Here is a 22,351-nt window from a genome sequence, read left to right as displayed (position 1 = left end):
TGCCCCACAACTGACATGGAACACTTTATAACCCACAGACACCAAGGTAAGAATACCAGTGAATCTTAAAAAGTAGCTCTAAAGTTAGACATATTCTTTATTTTTAAAAGGCACTAAGAATATTATATATAGGTTTTAAGTGTTTATTTAAACTTAAAATCATGTTAGGGTTCCGTCCACTGCCACGTTAACCCACTTAAAAGTAGATGCAAAACAAACTGCTTTTATGACAATAAAAGTAAAGTAACATTTATTACATTTTATGAAAGAAGACAACTGATACACAGCTGGTTATCTAAGACCCAGAGGGAGCCAGCAGTAAAATTAGTGGAAATAACTGAAGTTATGTAATGCTAGTCATTGGCAGGCTTTTAAGGTCTGACATAATCTTCATATTATTTCTAGAATTGCATTTAAATCATTACTAAGGTCTGTTTGGTTTGGTAACAGACCTTGAATACTGGCCTCAGTGTACCAAATTGGGTCAAAAATAAAAGTTCTTCAAATGTTAAGAGCAATAAATGTATGAGAAATTATTTTGCTTGAGTGGTGTTCTTTCATCAGTAAAATGAAGAATTAAATGTATTATATTGAATACTCATTTACAATTGGTAACATAGCTATTTTAGTAATAAGAATTCACCACAGAGTTGTGGACAAAGCTCTTAGTATCAGTAAACATCAAAAGTTACTTTAGATCAGCAAAGCAGCTCAGGTTTTCTTTTTTACATAGGTGTTGCCATTTTTAAGGTTTATTTCACAGTGTGTGGTATATACAAACAGCTGGCACTGATTTTCAGCTGATCTAAAGTAATGATCAGTTAGTTTTGTTGATATCTGAATAATAGCGTTGTTTCATAGCTCTGTATTTCCTAAGGAAGTATAAAGCTTCTAGCTCTTTCATTACAAATTTGCCTCGTTCAATAAGTTCTTTGATCTTCTCTGGGTCCTTCACATCCTTGTTTTTAAGGAAAACATTCTTCAAACGCCTTTTAAAATAGTCTGCTCCTTTTGGATAGTCCCGTCCAAGATACAGCAGCTTAAAAAAGAAAGATTATATATATGGAAATAATCCATGTCATACGACACTCATGAAATTGGCAACATAATTACTTACATTTTTATAAAGATTCAATACTTCTCCTCTTAATGAGTTGGCCATTTTCATTTATCATGGAAATTAATCCACTTTTGTAAATAACACATCTGAAGAAAAGGAAAAAAAGGCTATTTTACAAGTACTCCATTGTAATCTTAAAGAGTCAAAGAAAAAAGGACCTTTGACACTCGGAAAATCGTAACTGCTTTTTTATAGTTGATAAATATTGAGCACTTTTATGTTTTGGGTATTGGGATAAGCTATAAACATACTGGGTTAAGATAACCTGTTCTTACAGAACTACCTTCTTCTAAGAGAAACAACAAGCACACAAGGGAAGTATGAACTGTGACAAGCCCTCTGAAGGAGCCGGTATGTGAGGAAAGAGATTATAGTAGCTATGTAGGTGGACCTCCTTTCGTGCCAGCGGAATGAGCTAGAACTGGATTGGGATCCCAGCTGCATAACGTGTTGTACAGTTTACTGAATCTTTCTGAGTTGCAGTTTCCTTATCATCAAAAAGAAAAATGTCTTTACTTTGCCCTCAAGTCAAGGCTGGGTGTACTTAAAAGTCCTGATCAAATCTACCAGGACTTTTACAGAGGAAGGCTAGAAGAAACTATCCTAGGCTAGAAGAAACAGGGTCGACTCAAGCAGGCTGGTAATCCGTGGCGATGGGCTCTGACTTCTGGTGAAATGGGCAACCTACAAGGGCGTCTGTGAGGAGCCTCCAGTGACGGCAATTGCGGTTCTGTATGTGTAATTTGTTCCTTCTGTTAGACCAAAGGCACCATTACAGCCTAAACCTAGAAAACAATTCCTACTACATGATTTAACTCATAAGAACTCTACCATTGTGTCCTGTTGGGCAGACACAGTTCCCTTGGGTTCCACTGCCTGATGAAAGGATGTTTGCCAAGATTCACCACTGTAAAATTATTTCTCCAAGGTGCTTTTGGCAGTGAGTGGAAAGTACTACTTAGAAGGAATTTATTAAGAATCAAGATCTGGGTGCTAGAAGTGCCCATTCTTACTAGGTTGTCTGGACCTCTTAAGTGACAGAGTTACAAATGATACACATGTAGATGTGAGAAGCTGATGTGTGTGTATCTACATTCTCTGTAAATCAGTAACCTTCAATTCCCACTCTACAGGGTTTCTTCTCAATTTTATTTTTATCTACCGGTCACAGCTCTCATCCAACAACGAGAAATCTGGTTCCCACTATCCTCAATTTACCTTTTGGATCATCACTCCCCTTCCCACTATATAACGAAGTTCCCGTCACTGTCACCACAGCACACTACTCTGGGCTCTGCCACCAAGTGCCAGAAGGCGCTGAGCACCCCCGACACACCCTATTCCCCCACCTCCTCTGGCTCAGACAACTTAGCTGTTCCACATCCCCCTCTGGAAGTCTCTCCCTGTTCCACCCCAGCAACCTGGGCCTTCCCTCTTCACTCCTGTTGTGCTCCCACACCCTTGCTGGGCTACCGCCCTACCTTAATCCCTTGCTCAGCCCCACCCACAGCTTTTGGATGCAAGTATCTGGAAGGTCACACAAGAAGCCAAACTAGCATTTTTAGATCAGTTTTAAGGGTTACTTTATAGTTAAATGCAGATAAAAATCGTAGCATCATATCCAATTAAAACTCACTGCTGAATAAATCTCCCTGATATTTTTATGTTGGTTCAGTCCTAAAGGATAACGTACATTCTCATGACTTTACCTGCCCCCTCCTTTAGACCTTGTGGCAGAATTTTCATCTTCCACAATCTGAGAGGCAAGTACCAAAGTTCTCCTGTATTTAATGTCAGCTGTTAAAATGATACGTATTAGGCATAAGAAAAAATAGTATTAAAATATGTATGTGCAAGTTAATGTTAAACATACATCCGGGTACCCATCATTCAAGCTATGAAATTGATAATTACGGTCTTGGAAGCCCTCTTATACCCCTCTCCAATTCTATTTTCTTGCCATCTCTACCAAGATAATGACTTCCTAGTTACTCTTCAGTTTGCCCCCCTAAGAACACTGCCCCAAACAATATATTTGGCTTTGACAACCTGAGCAGCAAGTGTGAATGTAAGGAAAGGTACAATACTTCTGCTTGCGGGAAAATAATTCTAAACGAAAACCAAGTAGTCCTAGATTGGTTCTTTCTTCCCCAGGATTTACAGGTTCCCTCAAGTTAGCTGGCAACATCAAGGGTGAATCTTCAGCTCTCCACAACTGAAGCATGTGCAGTCAGGTGCAGAACTTAGACCTGATTTCCAGCCACTAGTGAAACAGGGAGGAGAAGATTCTCTTTTCTGTGTTAAGCTCCCCAATACGCCAATGGTTAACAATTCATGTTACAAGAACAAGCGACTCTCTTCGCATCAGTCCGATCTCAGTTATTTTTGTCTTTGTTTCCAGGGCTACTGCTTTGTGCTTCCTAGCAGTCCTAGTCATAGCACCACTGCTTTTCCTGCTTCCGGCCATCCTGGGCTCTGATTGAACTCTGTACCCCTGTACACTATCACACTATACATAAGCACACAGCAGCCAGGCGTGGTGGCGCACACCTGTAATCCCAGCACTCAGGAGGCTGAAGCAGGAGGATCATTAGGAGTTCAAGGTCAGCATAGGCTACAAAGTGAGCTCAAGACGAGCCTGAACTGCATAGCAAGACCTTGCCTCAAAAAGACAAATAAATAAATGAATAAGTAAATAAGTACAGAGCAGCACCACTGTGACACTGTCTGGCAGACACGTGAGCTACTTCTGCAATTTGTTCGCATCTGCGAAGTTTCCTAATGTGAGGTCCGTTCATATGCGTGAAGGCTGACGACTCGAACCTTCGGCAGTCAGGGGCTGATGGTACATGGTTTAGGCATAGAGTGTCAGCTGCACTTAGCTCAGTGATGGCGAACCTTTTAGAGACAGAGTGCCCACACTGCATTTATTTATCATGAAGTGCCAACACTGCACTTAAACTCGAGGTTTTAGTTCAGGAAAAACAGCTCATACATTAACATCTGAAGAGAATACACATGTGCCACGCCTAGGTTCACCACCATGGACTTAGGTTGTTCTGAGTGGGCCTTTCCCTGAGGGACCTCTGACATCAGCATCTTGGATTGTTCCTCTTGGGCTGGTCAGTTTCCCGGAGCAGTCTACCATTCTGAGGATTTGCCTATTAAACATTAAAAAGTAAGGAAAGAACGGGGGCTTTGCGTTCAGCATTGTGTATACCTAAACTCACTTGTTTCTCCCGTACTTTGGTATAGCCCAAGAATGCCCTAGCACTACTTTGTCCGGAAATAAAACTACTCCAGGCTTCCATAGGAGTGAGGGGTACAGTTACTTCAGGTGTTTCTCGAATAGCTTTCACTTCGTCTTCGCATTTCCAATTCCAGGGCCCCTGATCCAGCGCCATCTGAGAATTCACAGAGTAAACTGGCCTCTCCTGGTTGCTGAGTCACATTCATTCATCTCCTTTCCAGTTTCTGAAGTTTTATTGCTGTCATCACCTTTCCCATTTTTCCATTTTATTTTTATCCCTTTAGGAAGATTTAGTGGAATTCTGGAAGGGAGTAAAATTAGATGGGTATGTTTAACCCACTATATTAGTAACCGCAGTATTTCATTCAGAAAAAGTTTTGTGGCAGTCACTGCAGTGTTTATTTTTATAGAATGACTGCTCACAACCATGTGGTTTGTAAATAATGAAAAAAATAAATTTACATAGTGCTACCGTTGCTCAATGCCTGTCAAAGAGCATAGCTTCATATAATTCAAAATACATCACTGTTGAAGCATTTGGGGCAATCAGGCTAAAGTGTACCTTTAAGCTGTTGAGGGTTTTGTCTGTCTGTGACAAACAAAAAGAGTGACATACACTCCGTATCTCAGGCTGGCCTGAACTCACAATTCCCTTGCCTCAGCTTCCTGAGTGTAAAGATTACAGGCATGGGCCATACTTGGCTAGTTGTTGGCGTTTACACGAATTTTTTATGGATAATAAAAGATTTACCTAGCAAAAATATAGCTAGTGTGGCCACAGTAAACTTGTCTAATTCTTTGAGGCTGATTTATGTGAATTAAAGCAGTTTCTTATGGTACAGTTAACCCTTAGACATTTAGATTTATTTTAGTCAATGGGAAAAATAGGTCTACTTAGATTTTAGGAAACAATTTAAATCTAGCAGGGACTTAGTCTGCTGATCAACCCCCATGAAGTCATGGAAGCCAGGTTAAGGTCTAAAACTCCCCCATTTTTCTGAGAACTTGGAAGTGTGTGGTAGACGAGGAGATGCAATCCCCATTAATTTTTTTTTTCCAGTGATTTAAAATTGATGGGATAAGACTTTACCAGCTCCAGTCCTTGGCTAACACAGAATTGTCACTGTACCAGAAGCTACAGTGATCAAAGTTAATTCACCTGAAGTTCAGATGACAATAAAAAGCTAAGGAAATACTGCCCAAGAAAGGCCGTACCTCATTCTTTTCATTAAGTTCTAAAGGACTTGTTCAAACAGATGAAGCACTATCTCCTCAAACTAGTTAAGACTAGAAAGCTTCACACACTGGTAGGTAAATAATTGGAGACACAGGTAGCAAGAAAGTTTCCTGGTAAAGGCTGGGATATAGCTTAGTCTAGAAGGCACACACAAGTGAGGTAAAAGAGGTGGACAAGTATTGGTAGAAGGGGCAGGTACTACACCCATCCAGAGGTAACTTGACATTAGGAAACAGGCCTTAGAATTTATGAAGCCCAAACAGGAAGTACCACAGGACAACAGTGCTTACTGCTGTAATCCCTTCTAGCATAGTGACTGGTAGAACATAATTCAGCATTTCAGAATGTAACATATCCACGGCTAGGCTCAGTGGCATAGCCTGGAAAGTGCAAGGTCCTGAGTTCAACTTCAGGTACCAAAAAAAAGAGAATTTAACACATCCATGTAAGTCCCCTCCCTCCCAGGAGGGACAGTCATAGTATGAGAATTTGAGTCCTCTCCCCTGGGGATTCACGGTCTTGAGGTTAACTTGGGTAATTTAAAGTACTTAGGCTTCCTAATAGCCAGCAATCCTAGGTAAGGGTTGACTGAAGTTGTGTATCATGAAACAGGAGTTTCACTGACAAATTAATTTAAAACAAAAGCTTACCTCCATATAAAATAACTATGGTAAGCTGTGCTAGAATTCTATATGAAACTAACAGTAAGGTAGTTAGTTATGAAACTACGAAGATCTGGAGGGAGGTGCAATGTCAACTATTACACAACCAAGATTTTTTAAATGGGGATAATAACACTTTTACACATAAAGACCAGCTCCATCAGTATTGCTTATATCTCAATAAATCTTGTAAACGACGCTGGAAGGGTCAGAGCACTACAGAGCGAGAATCCAAAGATGATAAACAGTGGCAGGAACTTCTGTGGACTTCGTGCTAGAACAGGGTTTAGACAGGTCCTAAAGGCCTAAGAGAATTCAGCTGGGCTTTGGCAACAGAACAGCCTTGCTTAATCTGTCCTAGCTTTGCGGTTGGTCTTAGGTGCCAGTGCTTCTTCCCGTGGGGAGGAGACTGAACTGCTGGAGGTTGTGCAATTAGTCTGTGACCTTGGACAAACAGTTGAGTGAGTTTTGCTGGGCCTCAGCAGTCTGCACCTGTCAGGAATGCTCTGACCAGGAACTGCTTCAGCACATTTCCCGTTGTTGTTGAGGGCTGCCCGTGGGGAAAATATCGTGAGTTTTGCACAAGGATCTTGGCTACTGTGTGTTCAAAGTAACCAACCCTGGCGGAGCCAATCTGTGTCTGTCTCCATTCCCAATAGAGCCCCCCGTGTGCGGTGGCCTCTGCTGCAGTGGCCTCAGCTGCGGTGGCCTTTGCTGCAGTGGCCTCAGCTGCAGTGGCCTCAGCTGCAGTGGCCGTCGCCTGCCCTAACCGCCTTCCTGCTCCCCTGCCTTCTCCAGCACCCTCCCGGAAACACTCGCCCTGACACCCCTCAGGAAGACAAGGAGACGCTCAGAAACCCCTTCCAACACCCAGCAGTCCTCTCCCAGAGCATACTTCACCGCCTCCAGATCCCAGGACCCGGAAAACAACACCCAAGCGCGTTCCCGCGCGCCGCAGCTGGACAAGCCTCCGACCGCCTCCTCCTCACCGGCCCAGCGGAGAAGCCCCAGTGCGACTGCGCGGCCGGAGTGGGCGGGCCTGCGCCTGCACGTCGAGGCTGGGTGGGCGTGGCCTGTCGTCCTGACAACCCGGGTGCGTTGTGTCCACACAACAGAGCTCCGACTTGGCGGTGTGTGAAGGTCGCGCTTTTGCCTCCTCATGGTGAGCGGGGAAGATGAAAAAGACTGGTGAAGAGGCGCGAATTAATTCTGCTTCCCCGGTGTTGAAGGATATGATAAGAGTCTTTCGTATTGTACAGGGGATCTGTTTAGGAAAAACCTCCTAACTCAGTTTCTGGAGACTGGAGGTGGTCAGAAAGGTGACACGGTATCCTAAACCCCCTGACCGTAAACGTGGTCTCAAGTCAGTAACTTCTGGGGGCGGGGGTGTTTTTTGTTTTGAACCAGGAATCGAACCCAGGACCTTGCACTTGCCAGGCAAGCACCGTGCCACTGAACTGTGTCCCCGGTCCCCATAATTTCTCCTAATGATAGATGATCCCACTCAACTGCTCTTATTGCAACTTGGAGAAGATGTTTTATACCTCCTTGGTAGTTAACTCAAAATAGATATAACTTTCTCTGCTTTAAAAAGTTACTTGGTGTGGTCTTTTGTAGGAATGTGAATTGTTTTGTGATTCAAAGTACTCAGTCTGCATTAAATGTGATAAAGCTTCTTGTTTTGCTTTTCTGCCCTAAGCTATCACGTCTTCACGGCGAGAAACCAACATGTTGCTTGAGATGATCTCTTTTCCCGTTTTCTTAAATGTGATTTTCATCAAGAGATCTTTATGATTAAAATCACAGGCAGTGGAAAATGTAATTACTCATTCAGTTATTTGATGGGTAATGAAGGGACGGTATGGAAGGCATTCTTCGTGTTTGGTGCTGGGCTGGAAGCTGGAGATACAAAGGTGAATGTGACAGTCGTGCTGTGGGAGGTTAAACGAATTCACTGCAGTATGCTTTTATAACTGTAACAATTGAAGGATCTAAGGTGAGGTCACCCAATGTTGGAAATGATTAAATTAGAAGGAAGACAGAAGAAATGGTGCTTTGCAACTCTTTTGAAATATAAATATGAGCTTACCACAAATGGTGGGAATAGTGGTGTGTATTCCTGGCAGAATGCAAATGGAGCTTAAACCAATTTAAAACTACTGGCAAATTATGAGAATAAGCACCTCCTTGCACTTTGAACGTGGACTTGAGTTTCTTCTTTCTCGATCCGTCTAGACATGTTCTCTAGCTGTGGCCCATGGAACCTCCATGCCACACTTGGAGTACTTGTTAAAGCTGCAGATTCCAGGAGCTCAGCTCCAGATCTGTTTATTGTATCGGTTTTCTGGGGCTGACAAGTAACCAAGTACCACAATAGAAATGCATTGTCTCACCGTTCTAGAGTCGGAACTTGTAGTGATCGTACTGTCTCAGCCTCCCGCATGAGGGGGTTACAGGTGTGTGCTACTGTGCACAGTTCTTTGGGAACCTTTTAAACTAGTTCTTTTTTGGCCGACATTATTTAGTGACAGGGCATTTCATTAAATATAGATCTTTGATTGATTGTCATAAGAAACCGTGTGAAATTTGCTTTCAAAGATACTTCAGTGGATGAACTTTTACCTTAGCTTTTTCTATATGTACTTATAGTTTTGTCTGAATTCTTTTTTAAACAGCTTTTTAAATTTAGGGTTACTTTGGACTTACAGAAAAATTTCAAAGATGGTACCGAGGGTTCTTTTATGCCTTTTACCTAGCTTCTCCTGACTTTTAACATTTATATAATCATTGTACTTTTGGTAAAAGTGTCTGAATTCTTTTTAAAATTTATCAATTTTCCCCCCCAATTTTTAGGGTCCCAAAGAAAAAAAGGTATGTATAAATTATTTTCTCAAAATAGTTTTATGAACACCTTGTATAAACAGAATTGTCAGGGAATTTTAAAATAATTTTCTAGTTCGTTTGAGTTTACTAAATTTACTTTTTAGACATTAATGCTACTTAAATCATAGGATAATCCTTCACAACTACGGAAATATTTCAAATTTGACATATTTCAAGTTACACAAAAACACTTAAATATAACTGTTAATTTTTTTAGGTTTATTGGTATATTTTAGAAATACATAATGATCATATTCATTATAGGGAATTTGTACCTGTACATGATATACTTTTATTTCTCTGTTTTTCCAAATCCTTTCTCCCTTCAACCCATCTTCCCCTCCCTATTTACAAGGCTTTATTTCCATTTTATCCTTTTCTTTTAAAGGAAGGAAGAGAAAAGAAAAAAAATTGATTTTTTTTAAAAGCCATTAAGTTTTACCTGTATCTATATTTGAGGGTTTTTGTTATTTCTGCTATATTAAATCTTGGGTTAGGAACACTTTTTTTGTTTCCAAATAAACAAAAAATTTACCTAGAAAACCTGCTATGACTTAAAAACTGAACCCTAAATTAATATGACTTACTGTGTAAAACTTTTAGTTCTATAAAGGATGTGTTTATTCTATATATTTTGAATGCCCTTTTCTCATCTTCATTTTATACATTATGTATATTTGTCTTTTTGTGATAGGGTCTCACTATGCAGTTCAGGCTGGGCTTGAGCTCACTTTGTAGACCAGGCTGGTGTCAAACTTCCTGTGATCCTCTTGCCTCAGCCTCCCGAGTGCTGGGATTACAGGCATGCACTGCCATGCCCAGACTGTAGATTTATATTTTAAAGTAGAGTTTATAATCTTTTGACTAGTGGGCCAGGTTGCACCAACATATTTTGCTTGCTTGGAAGAGATTTCTTCCTTCTTTGTAAAACTCAGTTGCAGCCGGGCGTGGTGGCGCACACCTGTAACCCCAGCACTGGGGAGGCTGAGGCAGGAGGATTGTTGCGAGTTCGAGGCCAGCCTGGGCTACAAAGTGAACTCAAAGCTAACCCTGTCTCAAAAAAAAAAAAAAAAAAAAAAAGGCAAGAAATTTTAATAACATTTTTTCTTGTAGTCCTAGAAGGCAGCAGTTGGTTGGGCTCAGCAGCAGCTACCCCAAAAAAGTCTTCTGTTTGTCAGTGTTCTGACCATGATCAAACCCCATGCTGTACTTCCCTACCTAGTTCAAACGTGAACTTAGGCTTGGAGTGAGTCATTTAAGGCATATCTCAAAGGCCATTTCTCTGTAAAATTGTCCAGCACTGTCTCTTGCAAAATCAATTATAGTCAGCTTCTAAATCCATAAATTCTACACCCATGAACTCAACCAACCACAGATTAAAAAAATCTATTTTTAAAAAAATTATAACTATAAATAGCATTGTATACTGTATGTGTTAAAAGCTAGAAGAAAGGATGTTGAATATTTTCACCATGAAGACATGATAAGTGTTTTGGGAAAAACTGTCTTCACTGACTAAACATGTACGAGCTTTATTTCTTGCCACTATTGTCTAAAAAACATGGTTTAACAACTATTTGCATAGCATTTACATTTTATTAGATATTTTAAGTGACATAGCAATGACCTACAGTATACGAGAGGGTGGGTGTAGGTTCTATGGAAATTCTGTGCCAATTTCCCTAAGGGGCTTGAGCGTCTGTGGATTTTGATAGCCGTAGGGTCCTCATGCCCATACCAAGGGGCAACTGCACACTCAATTCTCATGTATTTATATCTGCGAGCTCTTCAAGCTCAATAGCATGCCATTTATTTTTACAGCCGTAGCATTTCACACAGTGCCTGGCACATAGTAGAAATTCAGTCAATATTTGTTGAATAAATATGTGAAACTCCATGTAATCCACCGATGCTTAAAACATATGGCTCTTGACTCCTTAAAAGAAATGCTTCCATAAATGTGTATTTCAGTATTTATACAATTAAATATTTGCTCAAGGAGTTCTGTTGTGTGCCTTCCATGTTTGCTTTATCAGTCACTTGTACCCACTACTAACCTGATACTCTTAGAGGCTGTGAATATAACTCAAAAAAATTTAGGAAGGCTCTGGAAACATTCTTAAGGGAGGAGCGTTCTGGAGGGCCCTGTGTGTCATTCATTGGTTTACACAGACATACATTTATTTACATATTTAGTGTTTTTTTGAGAGAGGGTCTGGCCTCAGACAGCAATCCCCTTGTGTCAGCCTCCCGGGTCCTGGGATTATTTATAGGGATGCACCACTAAGCAGATAGTACTTCATAGCCTAGTATTCCACCCAGTCTATAGTCAAATTTTATGTTATGTATGCTTTCCTACAATAAGAAGCCAAGCTATAACTGTATACATTTACTTGAAGCTTTTTGTTTGTTTTGTTTATTTTGCATTATTAGGGATTGAACCTGGACTTTTGCACTGAGCTACACCCCCAGCCTGTTTTAATTTTTTTAAATTTTATGACAGGGTCTCACTAAGTCACTCAGTTGCCTAGGCTGGTCTTAAATTTGCACTCTGCCTGCCTCAGCCTCCCAGAGTGCTGGATTACAGTAATGTGCTGTCATGCCTTGCTAAATGTGTGTAAAATGCAAAACCAAAAAACTATATTATTTAGGGCTACGTAAGACAACTATCAAGAAAAATAAGAAAATCATCATAATTATTTTTAGGTACAATATTTAAATTGATACATAATTGTATATATTTGCACTATAGTGTGATATTTTGAGACATGGACACAATGTGTAATGATCACATCAGGATAACTAGCACGTGGATCACCTCAAAAATTATTTTGTCATTCGTTTGTATTGGAAACACTTAAGGTCCTCTTTTCTTGAAATATTGGCTGTGGTCTTCCTTCTGTGCTGTAGAACACTAGAACTTTCTTCTCCTATCTGATTGTAACTTTGTACCTATTAGCCAACCAGTCTTTTTGCTTGTTTGTTTGTTTGTTTGTTTGTTTGTTTTATCTTTTTGAAACATGGTCTCACTATGCAGTTCAGGCTGGCCTTCAGCTTACTTTGTAGCCCAGGCTAGTCTCAAACTCACAGTGATCCTCCTACCTCAGCCTCCTGAGTGCTGGGATTACAGGCATGCACCACCACACCTGGCCTGATTTTTTGTTTCTTGAGCCAAAGTCTCACCATGTAGTTCAGGCTGGGCCTGAACTCACTATGTAGTGTAGGCTGGCCTCGAACTCATGGTGATCCTCCTGCATCAGCCTCCCAAGTGCTTGGACTCCAGACATGCACCATCACACCTAGACTACCCAGCTACTCTTAGCTACTCTTTATCTCTCTCTCTCCTGCTTATACTTCCTAGCCTCTAGCAACCATGCTATACTTCATACATATGCAAGATTAACTTCTTTAGCTTCCACCTGTAAATGAAATCATACAGTGTTTGTCTTCCTGTACTTGGCTAATTTGATTTAATATTATGCCCTCATGGCTCATTGATGTTGTTGCAAAAGCAGGATTCCATTTTTTATGATTGAATAATATTCTACTGCATATTATTTTATCTATTCATCCATTGACAGACAGTAGATTGATTCCATGTCATGGCTATTATAAATAGTGTTGTAATAACTATGAGAGTGCAGATGTCTCTTGGACAAAATGATTTCTTTTCTTTCAGCTGTATACCCAGTAGTCAGACTGCTGTGTTATATGACAGTTGTTATTATTATCATTATTTCGTTTGTTGAGCAGTCTCCATATTATTTCTCACAGTGGCTGCGCTGGTAACATTCCCACTGTATTAGCTTTCCCATTGCTGGGAAAAACTGAAAACTAGAACTTAAAGAAGGAAAGGTGGTTTTTGGCTCAGTTTACGAGGGTTCAGTCCATGGTGGTCCAAGGCAGGAAAGGCATGGTAAAGGGCACAGCAGAGGAAGACTGCCGAACCCATGGCAACAAGGCAGTGGAGCACAGGGACGAGTGCAAGCAGGAGACATCCCTCCAAAGGCACATCCCCAGGGATCCACATCCTCCAGCTGGGTCCTGCCTCCTGGCAGCACAGTCAGTGATGAACAGGAATGAATTCACCCACTGGTGGGTACAGCATTCCCGTGATCCAGGCATTTCTCAAGCAGTCACTTACTCGAATCAGATTAACACTCAACAGGCACGCCACCAGCAGGGTTCAGGCCCTCCCCTCCTTCACATCCTCCTCAGCATTTGGCATTTTTGTCTTTAATCACAGCCATCCTGCCTGGGGTGAGAGATCTCATTTAGGTTTTGATCTGCACTTCTCCTGGATTAATGCTGTTGAATATTTTTTGTGTGCTTGTGGGCCACTTGTATTTCTCCTTTTGAAAAGTGACTTTTCAGAACATTTGTCCAGTTTCAAGTCAGATTTTGAACCTGTTCATCTCTCAGCTGCATTTGTGTTTTACTCGTTGAATTTTTCAGCTCCAAGATTTCTGTTTGGTTGTGTTCTTTACGACATCTGTGTCTCTGCTGGATTTTCATTCACATCGTGAATTACCTCCCTGATATTAAATTGTCTGTCTTGCAGTTTCTTATATCTTGCTGGTTTTCTTTAAGATGGTTATTTTGAACTCTTTGGGGGGCATTTCAGAGATTTAGTATTGTTGTTTTTTGTTTTGTTTTTTTCTTCTTTTTTCATTAATTTTAGTTGGGATCTGCTACTAGAAGGTTATTGAATTAGTTTGGAGATGTTACATTTCCTTGCTTTTTTATGTTTTACATCAATATCTGTACAAAATGCTCACCTCTTCTGATTTTATAGTTATTTTAGGGAAAAACATGTTCCTGTGGGGGGTCCCAAGGTATTGGTTAAGTAGGGTGTCTTGGGCTTGGTGCTGGGTGGACACACAAGTGAGGTTTCCATGTGAGTCCTTCAGGTATAATACCACCAGTGTTCAACCGTGTACAAGTGCCTTGGTGGTCTCGTCTGCAGGCGTTTTGCTGGAGTCAGGAGTCTTAGGTCCTCAGGGTGTGGGAGGGACACACCAAGCTGACAGCAGCATTAGGCATGTGGGTGGAGGCTGCTCTGGAGTCTGGTCCTCAGGCTCTAGGGGGCATATGCCAAGCATTCAGTGGCTCTACCAGGCCTACATAATTTATGATAACTCAATACATTTTTGGCATATGACATGGAAGGAGTTAAAAACTGAATTATGTTGCTGTAAACTATTCCTGTTGACTTTGTAATATAAAGCAGATTTCTTATTCCTTATGCTTTTAAAAATTAAAACAATCTGAATCTTTTTCATTTAGTAACAGGTAAAGCTAACCATGGGAAAGAAGAACCCCAACTAATTCCATTAAAAGATATATATCCAAGCCAAGCCAGGTGTGGTGGTGCATGCTTGTAATGCCATCACTCAGGAGGCTGAGGCAGGAAGATTGTTGCAAGTTCAAGACCAGCCTGGGCTACAAAGTGAGCTCAAGGCCAGCCTGAACTGCGTAACGAGACCCTGTCTCAAAAAAAAGAAAAAAAGATGTATATCTAGGAAAAATTTACTTTTATGTTTAATATTCAATTATAATTTATGTTATACTGCTTTGGTGTATATTGAAAATTATATAAAATTAAGTCAATCCAGGGAAAAATTAAAATACTTAGAGAAAAGGGAAATAAATGTTTTAAGCTCTCATACATATTCTTGTAGCAAATAAACATGAACAGAAACTCAACAAAAGTTTTCAAGTGGATTACCTTAGGGTTATATTCTGTGAGGAAGGTAGAATGGAACTATAATTCCAAAGAGAACAAGAACTAAATTTTTTTATTAAAGATAAGCTTGTCATCTTTTTAAGATTGGTGGTATTGTTCATTAAATTGCTCTGGTATGTAGTTTCCATAAGACTTATTTTAGGTAGTCATGGATTTAATTAATAGTGCTAGAAAAGTTTCCATTTATAGATCCTATACTCGAAAGTGTATTTTCAGCTCCTTAAGCTTGTGATGAAAAGTTTTCAGTGCCAAGTTAAAATGTGTGAAGAAACACATGGGGAGTATGTGAACAAATACTGTAATTTTACAAGTTATGGATTAGCTACAGCTGAGCAGGAAAAGCCAGCAGCAAAGGAGTCTGGGAAGGAGGGTGTGGAGAAGCATAATCAGACAGTGGTAACGTAAATGCTTAATAATGTATATCAAGGGAAAAACTCAGCTTTGCCAAAAGATGGTTTTCTATGAATAAAAGGAGACCTGATAGTTTGACATTAAAATCATGGCCACCTTAAAATTACTTGACAAGAAGTTTTATTTGAGCAACAGAAATTATCTATCAGGCCAGGCGTGGTGGCGCACGCCTGTAATCCCAGCACTTAGGAGGCTGAGGCAGGAGGATTGTTGAGAGTTTGAGGCCAACCTGGGCTAGAAAGTGAGCTCAAGGAGAGCCTGAACTGCATAGTGAGACCCTGTCTCAAACAAACAAATTATCTATCAGCATTTCCTACAAATTATATGTAAATTTCTCTTGATTCCTTTTTCAAACATTCTTGCTCTAGGATTCCATTGTTTCTTTTCAGACGCCCCTCTGATTCCTTCCTCTTCTTTCCTCCCATGTTAATTATTAAAAGGTTAGCTTATACATTTCTGATTTCCCCTGCCAAGATTTTAGTCTATGAACTCTTGTTAATAGGTGCCAACATGATACCATCTTTATATTTCTCCCACATGAGGTTAGTTTTCAAAACTCATATTCTTAGGAGCTGCAGCCCTTCTCAAAACACTTAGGAGTTCTTCATTTCTCTTAGAACAATGTCCAAATTTTCAGCATGAGCTCGATCTTTCTTTGCTATTTGCCTTTCCTCCATCATCTTTTCCAGGAGTGCTAGAGCCCACTGAATTTGTTAGCTAATCCAGTGTTTTTCCAACTCTGTATCTTGCAGCTGCATTTCTCTTTTCTTGGGATGTCTTCCCCTGAGTGCTAAAATCCTTTGAGCGTGAAATTAAATACCACTTTCTCTACAAACGTCGTACTTGAGCTCTGTTACTAAAAACAATCCTCCTAGCAAAATAACTGTTATCTACTAGTCAAAAATACTTCTTTTTTAAGTAGATGTACAGTTTTCAAACTGTTTTTAATGTACACTTTACTTTATTCCTTGTAACAACAAGATGAGATTTGCTTTTTAAAGATGTGAAAACTGGTCATGAAAGCATGATTTAAATTGCATATACTTGACATTTTTTCGTTGCTGGGACAAAATTCCTCACACTCACAACTTCAAGGAGGAGAGGTCTATTTCAGGTCATGGTGTGAGTCCAGTCAAATCCAATCAGCTGTGTCCACGACAGAACTGACTTGGTGGAAGGGCGTGGTGGAGGAGAGCTGCTCAGCCCAGAGCAGCCTGGAAGCAGGGAGCAAAGGGAGGAGCCGGGGTCACCCCTTGGTGGCCACCTCCAGCCAGGCCTTCCACCCAGCAACACACTCAGCTAAGAACTCATCAGAGCACGGCACCCCCTGGTCCAGTGACCTCCAAGCATAGGAGACTTCTAGGTCGTCCCTGGTTTTGTATAATTTATGTGCTTATTTTAGTTTGTTTCCAGTCTCTGTGGTTCAACGCACTGAGTCAAGACCTTGTACTAACGGCAGTCTGATCTGTGGAGTGAATGCATGAAAGATATGTTTCCCGAGCAAAAGTGTTTTTCATCATTACTACTTAAGGAAGTATGTTTTTAAGTAACTCGGGTGCATGCTAATAGCCTTTTTATATCTTGTGGTCTTTGTTAAACCTGGCAATAGAAAAAGAAAATCACTAAAGCCGAACAACTGAAGCAGCTACAAGAGGAGGAGGAGAAGCGACTGAAAGAGGAAGGTACAAAATAAACAGTGGTTCTATTTTCATACACAAGGGAGACTAACGATAGGTGGGTATTTCTGTAATCCAATCAGTTTTTTTTTTTTTTTCAAAATTCATCAGTTTTTCTAATTTAAATTTACTTTATAGTGAATGCCCACCAGTCAGTGGGCACGGAGAAAGATCCGTTTGTACACACCAACCACATTTCCTGTGTCTTGAAGTAATATTGCCAAATAGAACACAGGAGCCCAGTTAAATTTGCATTTCAGATCAACATCGGTTAATCTCGGGTAATTTTCCCGATCAATATTTCGAACATACTTACACTCTTTGAAAAGCACATGGTCTATCTGAAGTTCAATTTGAACTGATCATCTGATTTTACTTTGCTAGTTCGGGTAGCCCTATCTTGCAGTATTTATATTTACTGATGAAATTAGGGACATTGGTGTTGATTGTGCAGTCAGAATTTTGAAACTGGAATTCATTCAAAATGGTTAATATACTTTAGCAAGAAACACAGGTAACAGTTTATGTTCTTGCAATTACAAGATGTTTTTGCCTAATTAAAATGCCGATCTCACTGGTGTGGTGGCACATGCCTGTAAGCCCAGCGCTTGGGAGGCTGATGCAGGAGGATCCCCATGATTGCCTGGGCTACATAATGATTTCAAGGCCAGCCTGGCCTGTAGAGGAAGACGCTATCTCAAAGAAAAAAAGTCAATTTCATTTATTTTTAAAAAATCAAGCAATTAAAAATTGATAAAAACATTGGTTAATTAAAACACCAAATGTGATTTTAAAATTCTGAGTATCCCTAAGGTGGTAACTTTTAACATTTAGAACATCATATTTAGATTCATATTCAGGTTTTTATGAGACTCAGGTTCTGTATCTATTTTTTAGTGTATAATCTTATAAATCCTTTTTTTAGATGACTTATGGTAAGAATAAAATCTCAGGACCTATATTTTAGGGACTGATTTATTACATTGGGGTAAACTTATATTCATCAATGGGTATTTTATATTGTTTTTAATAGAGCAAGAGAAAGTTAGGATGATTTCTTCTGATGTAGATGTCACACAGTTATGGATATCTTCTGAAGACTTCATCTCACCTTAATTCCCCATGATAGAGCTGTCATATTTTATGGACTGAGATCATTATTGAATTATTACAAACTTTTGGAGAAGAGATATATCATTGTGGAACCATTTGTTTTGGCTGTAAAGTTTGAAAATCATGTTATTCTTTTGAAGGAACAAAAGCTAGCACTTTTTTGATTTTTAGCACAAGACAAAATTATGACTTTGATAAGATATTCCAGCATGTCTTGAAAATATAAATAATCTTAAGGGCCTAAAAATATAGCTAGGTAATCACTGAGTTCATCTATTTACTTTTTAGTGATATGTGTATATATTATATGGCATCTTAATCATTTTTACTTCTCCTTCCCCTCTGTTTGGGTCTTTAGAGGAAGCCCGTTTGAAATCTGAGAAGGAAGAACAGGAAAGGCTTGAAAAACAGCGGATTGAGAAAGAAAAATGGCAACAACTTGAAAAAAAAGTAAATAAACCTTAGTACTGTTCTCCAGGATAACCCGGCTATCAGATGCATTGCCGCCCATGGTTCTCGGCTCATAACCACTGGTTGGATTTAGTCCCCTGCGGACTGGCCTGACCGGATCAAATGAGTAGCAGGATTCCCCAACCTCACAGATGAGGAACCTGAGGCAGAGAGAGAGTCAGCGATTAAGGAAGGGGCAGAGCCAGGACTGAGCTGGAAGCAGCCTCCGTTCACCGCACGGAAACAGGCGTGAATCTATTTTACATGCAGATTTCACGGGGACCAAAATTATTTTCAAAATATTCAAGTTCCACTCTTCTTTTTAGTTTTACTTCTCTCTCTCTCTTTTTTTTTTTCTTGCTAAATCAGTAGTTCTGAAATATTTTGGTCTCAGGGCAAAACTGCATTAAAATGTTAAAAATTAAAATCTCCCAAGGAGCTTTTGCTTATATGGATTACATCTATCAGTAGTCACCATATTAGAGAGTAAAGCTGATACTTTCTGGTTTTTGTTTTTTTGAGACAGGATCTCACTGTGTAGTGTTGGCTGGCCTTGAACTTGCAGTGATTCTCCTGCCTCAGCCTCCAGAGTGCTGGAATTACAGGCATGTGACCCCATGCCCAGCCTAGCTGATGCATTTTAAAGCACATATTAATATGCATTAAACATTGACTTTAAAAAAGTTTTACTAACCCTAAGCCAAAACATCAACATTTTGAAAGAAAATTACGTGTCTTTTAGAGAAATGAATAGCATTACTTATATTTTAAAACTCTCTTCACTACCTGACTTAACAAGAAAATTGGATTCTCCTGTCAGCTTCAGTAGTCCAGCTGTTGTAATGTGTTGTTTCTGTTGAAGCGTATGAAGAAAAATCTTGCTTCATTCAGATTTGCTGTTGTGGAAAAAAGGAGGGATATTTTAACAGCCTTTCAGATAATTGTGGACATTCTTGAATACTACACCAAAACTCAAATGGTAGTTTCTTTTTCTTTGAGACTGGATCTCCCTCCCTCCTCCCCTCCTCCTTTTGGGATTTTTGAGACAGGGTTTCACTGTGCAGTTCAGGCTGGCCTTGAACTCACTATATAGTCTAGGCTGGCCTGTAACTCACAGCAATCCTCCTGCCTCAGCCTCCCAAGTTTGGGGATTACATGTGTGCACCACCATGCCCAGTGAGATGAGACATGATGTTGTTCAGTCTGGCCTCTTACTCCTGGGCTCAAGCCATCTTTCCTCCGTCTCCAAGTAGCTACAGGTGCATCCCAGGGTGCTCAGATTAGCAAATGGCAGTTCCTTAATACGGAATCAGAAATTATATCAATGACCTGTTTAAATTCTGTTATATTAAGACAGTGCTCTGTATTGCATACCGACCTGATTTTATTTTCATGCCTGATTTTGCAGTTGCATACCTTGCTTGCTTGGAAAAATTTTATTCATTGAATTATTTACCTGTAAATGTTGATTTATATTGTTATTCACTATCAAAAAAGTCACAGATATTAACTTCTCCAATCAAATTACAAGTTTTTAAGGATTGAGAAACCATCAAACTCACAGTGCTAGATTTTTTTTTTTAAGTTTGAGTTTTTACTTGAAAGCTTAATTTTACCATTTGAAACAAATATTTTGAGCTGCATTCTTAAAGTAGCATGCTCAGTTCATTCAGTTTTGCAGGGATGTGGGCCAAAATAGTCAAATAATTGCACAAGGGTGCCGTTCTTCGAGACACTGTTGTCCTTTGATACGCAGAAGTGTTCCAGGTACGCTCCCTATTCTGCCACAATGGACAGTGAAAGGATATGTGCAGAACTTAGGGTTGAGTATTCATAAAATTATAATTTTTACCTCTTCCTCTGGTCACTGATATGTGAAACTGGCCCCTCCCCCTCGCTGTCCCAGACCCCAAGCCAGTGCAGGTTAGAGCTCCCGCCTTGACTACGCTAAGGCACAAAAGTTTTCCATCGTCTTGTGCAAATTAGTGCAAAATACATCCTGTGAAAAAGATAAATGATACCCTCATATTATTACAAAAACAGACTGCACTTCACAGATCTCAAAGGAGTTTGGGGGACCTACCAAAAGTCCTGCAATCACACTTTAGAAACCACTGTTTCAGATGAAATGTCTTAGAAATAGACTTTGTATTCAAACTGAGTATTCATTTCGAAGTTGTGTATTTAGTCAGATAAATTCTTGCTGCCGCCTGTGGAACATAAAACTGGAACATAAAAAACAGATCAGTCTGTCTATCCCTGTGAAATAGGATCTACAAAGGAGACCCGAAGAACTCGAGGAACTTTATTCTCTAGAGGAGTGTTTTCCTAAAGCAGAGAAATTGAAGCAAGATACTAGATCTCTTTCTCAGGTAAGACAAATTTCTTTCTTTGGGCCAGTCCTTCTGGGAAGAGGACGTTGTAGGCTGAGACCCATTTTGCTCCTGAGAAACTATATATTTATCCATCTCACCTGATAAATCTAGTGCCCATTGTAAAGTAAATTGATAAAACTTTGCAGATAGCTACTTGTCAGCCATAATATTTATATCCCTTGACTATGAGTTGTTGGGACTCTGCACAGGCAGAGCTTGTTTCATTGTCTATCATGTGATTGTGCTTTACTGATACTGCAGTTTTCACAAATTGTGGGATTGTGGACACCTCTGCCACGCAAATCTACAGGCACTGTCTTTTTCAACAGCATATGCTCCCTTTGTGTACCGTAATTCTCATAATATTTCAGACTTTTTCATTATTATTATATCCGTTAGGGCGATGTGTGATCAGTGACTACGGTAATCATTACTCTTACTATTGTAATCATTTGGAGCTGAACAAATCGTGCCCATCTTAGATGATGCACTGAATTGGTAAATGTGCGACCAATGGCTGAGCGGCCCATCTCTGCTGTGCCCCCGCCCCTCCCCCTTGGGCCTCCTTATTCCCGGACACACAGCAGTATTGAAATTAGGCCAGTTAAGAACCATGTCATGGCCTCTGAGTGCTCAAGAAAAAGAAGGATTTGTAGGGCCCTCATTTCAAATCAAATGCTAGAAACGCTCAAGCTTAGTGAGCATTATGGTTTGTGTTTAGATATCACCCTGAAGCCTTATGCGGCTCTGAAAAGTAAGCTTTTCAGAGGTGGCTGGATCTAGAGTATATGAATATCGATTAAAGGTGTGTGGTAATTAAATTAGCCTACGGATCGGTTTAGCACCATTCTGGGTGAGGATGATGGGAAGACCCCCCGGGTGTGGTTGGCACCAATCAATAGGCTTGTAGCCTAGATGGAATAAAAGAGGGGTGGTGACAAAGGAAGGCTGGTGCTCCCTCTTGGTCATGCCTGCTGCCCTGCTGCCCTGCTGCCCTGCTGCCCTGCTGCCCTGCTGCCCTGCCTTGGAGCTAGCTGACCAGGGACGGACACCTCTCCAGACTTGTGACCTGAAATCTAACTTTTCTCCTTTAACTTGTGAGTATCAGGTATTTTGTCTCAGCAGTGAGAAAGTAACTAAGAGAATGAGGAAGCTTTGTTCCAAGCTGGAAAGAGCTGAAAGCTATCTAAACCATCAAGCTAAGAATGCAAAGGAAAAGTTCTTTGGGTTTTGGGGGGGTTTTGTTTTGTTTTGTTTTGGATTTTGGTTTTTTGAGACAGTGTCTTGCTATGTAGTACCACGCTGGTCTTGAACTCACTTTATAGCCCAGACTGGCTTCAAGCTTGGATCAATCCTCCTGCCTCAGCCTCCTGAGTACTGGGATTACAGGTGTGCACCACCACACCAGCATAAGGGAAAAGTTTCAGA

The 22,351-nt window shown here is 40.2% G+C and overlaps 2 protein-coding genes across 6 annotated transcripts in view; one reads left to right on the top strand and one right to left on the bottom strand.

The window, feature by feature from the left end:
• Nucleotides 1-129: 129 nt before the first annotated feature.
• On the bottom strand, nucleotides 130-7,273 carry Lyrm5 (LYR motif containing 5). Of its 2 annotated transcripts, XM_013511449.1 has the most exons (4): nucleotides 7,165-7,263; nucleotides 2,830-2,917; nucleotides 1,118-1,206; nucleotides 130-1,039 (listed from the first exon to the last, which is right to left on the bottom strand). In XM_013511449.1, exons 3-4 carry the CDS (start codon nucleotides 1,166-1,168, stop codon nucleotides 818-820), a joined length of 273 nt encoding a protein of 90 aa, XP_013366903.1. In that variant the 5' UTR covers nucleotides 1,169-1,206; nucleotides 2,830-2,917; nucleotides 7,165-7,263; the 3' UTR covers nucleotides 130-817. The 2 variants fall into 2 exon arrangements, with proteins under 2 accessions (XP_013366903.1, XP_005379155.1); XM_005379098.2 differs by lacking the exon at nucleotides 2,830-2,917 and having other exon boundaries at nucleotides 7,165-7,273.
• Nucleotides 7,274-7,348: 75 nt separating this feature from the next.
• Casc1 (cancer susceptibility candidate 1) overlaps nucleotides 7,349-22,351 on the top strand; it is a 59,405-nt gene continuing 44,402 nt past the window's right edge. For 3 of the 4 annotated variants that reach the window (XM_013511448.1, XM_013511447.1, XM_005379097.2), the window contains exons 1-5: nucleotides 7,349-7,431; nucleotides 9,123-9,140; nucleotides 16,919-16,991; nucleotides 18,457-18,548; nucleotides 20,819-20,920. In XM_013511448.1, the coding sequence (XP_013366902.1) occupies nucleotides 7,429-7,431; nucleotides 9,123-9,140; nucleotides 16,919-16,991; nucleotides 18,457-18,548; nucleotides 20,819-20,920 (288 nt within the window). In that variant the 5' untranslated portion in view covers nucleotides 7,349-7,428. The remainder of the gene's footprint in view (nucleotides 7,432-9,122; nucleotides 9,141-16,918; nucleotides 16,992-18,456; nucleotides 18,549-20,818; nucleotides 20,921-22,351) is intronic. The other variant, XM_013511446.1, reaches the window with a different exon arrangement.

The sequence above is a fragment of the Chinchilla lanigera genome, unplaced genomic scaffold (assembly GCF_000276665.1).
Source record: "Chinchilla lanigera isolate Chin_1 unplaced genomic scaffold, ChiLan1.0 scaffold00012, whole genome shotgun sequence".
NCBI lineage: Eukaryota > Metazoa > Chordata > Mammalia > Rodentia > Chinchillidae > Chinchilla > Chinchilla lanigera.
The sequence above is the reverse complement of the archived record's forward strand: the minus strand, read 5'-3'. Positions and strand labels throughout refer to the sequence as shown.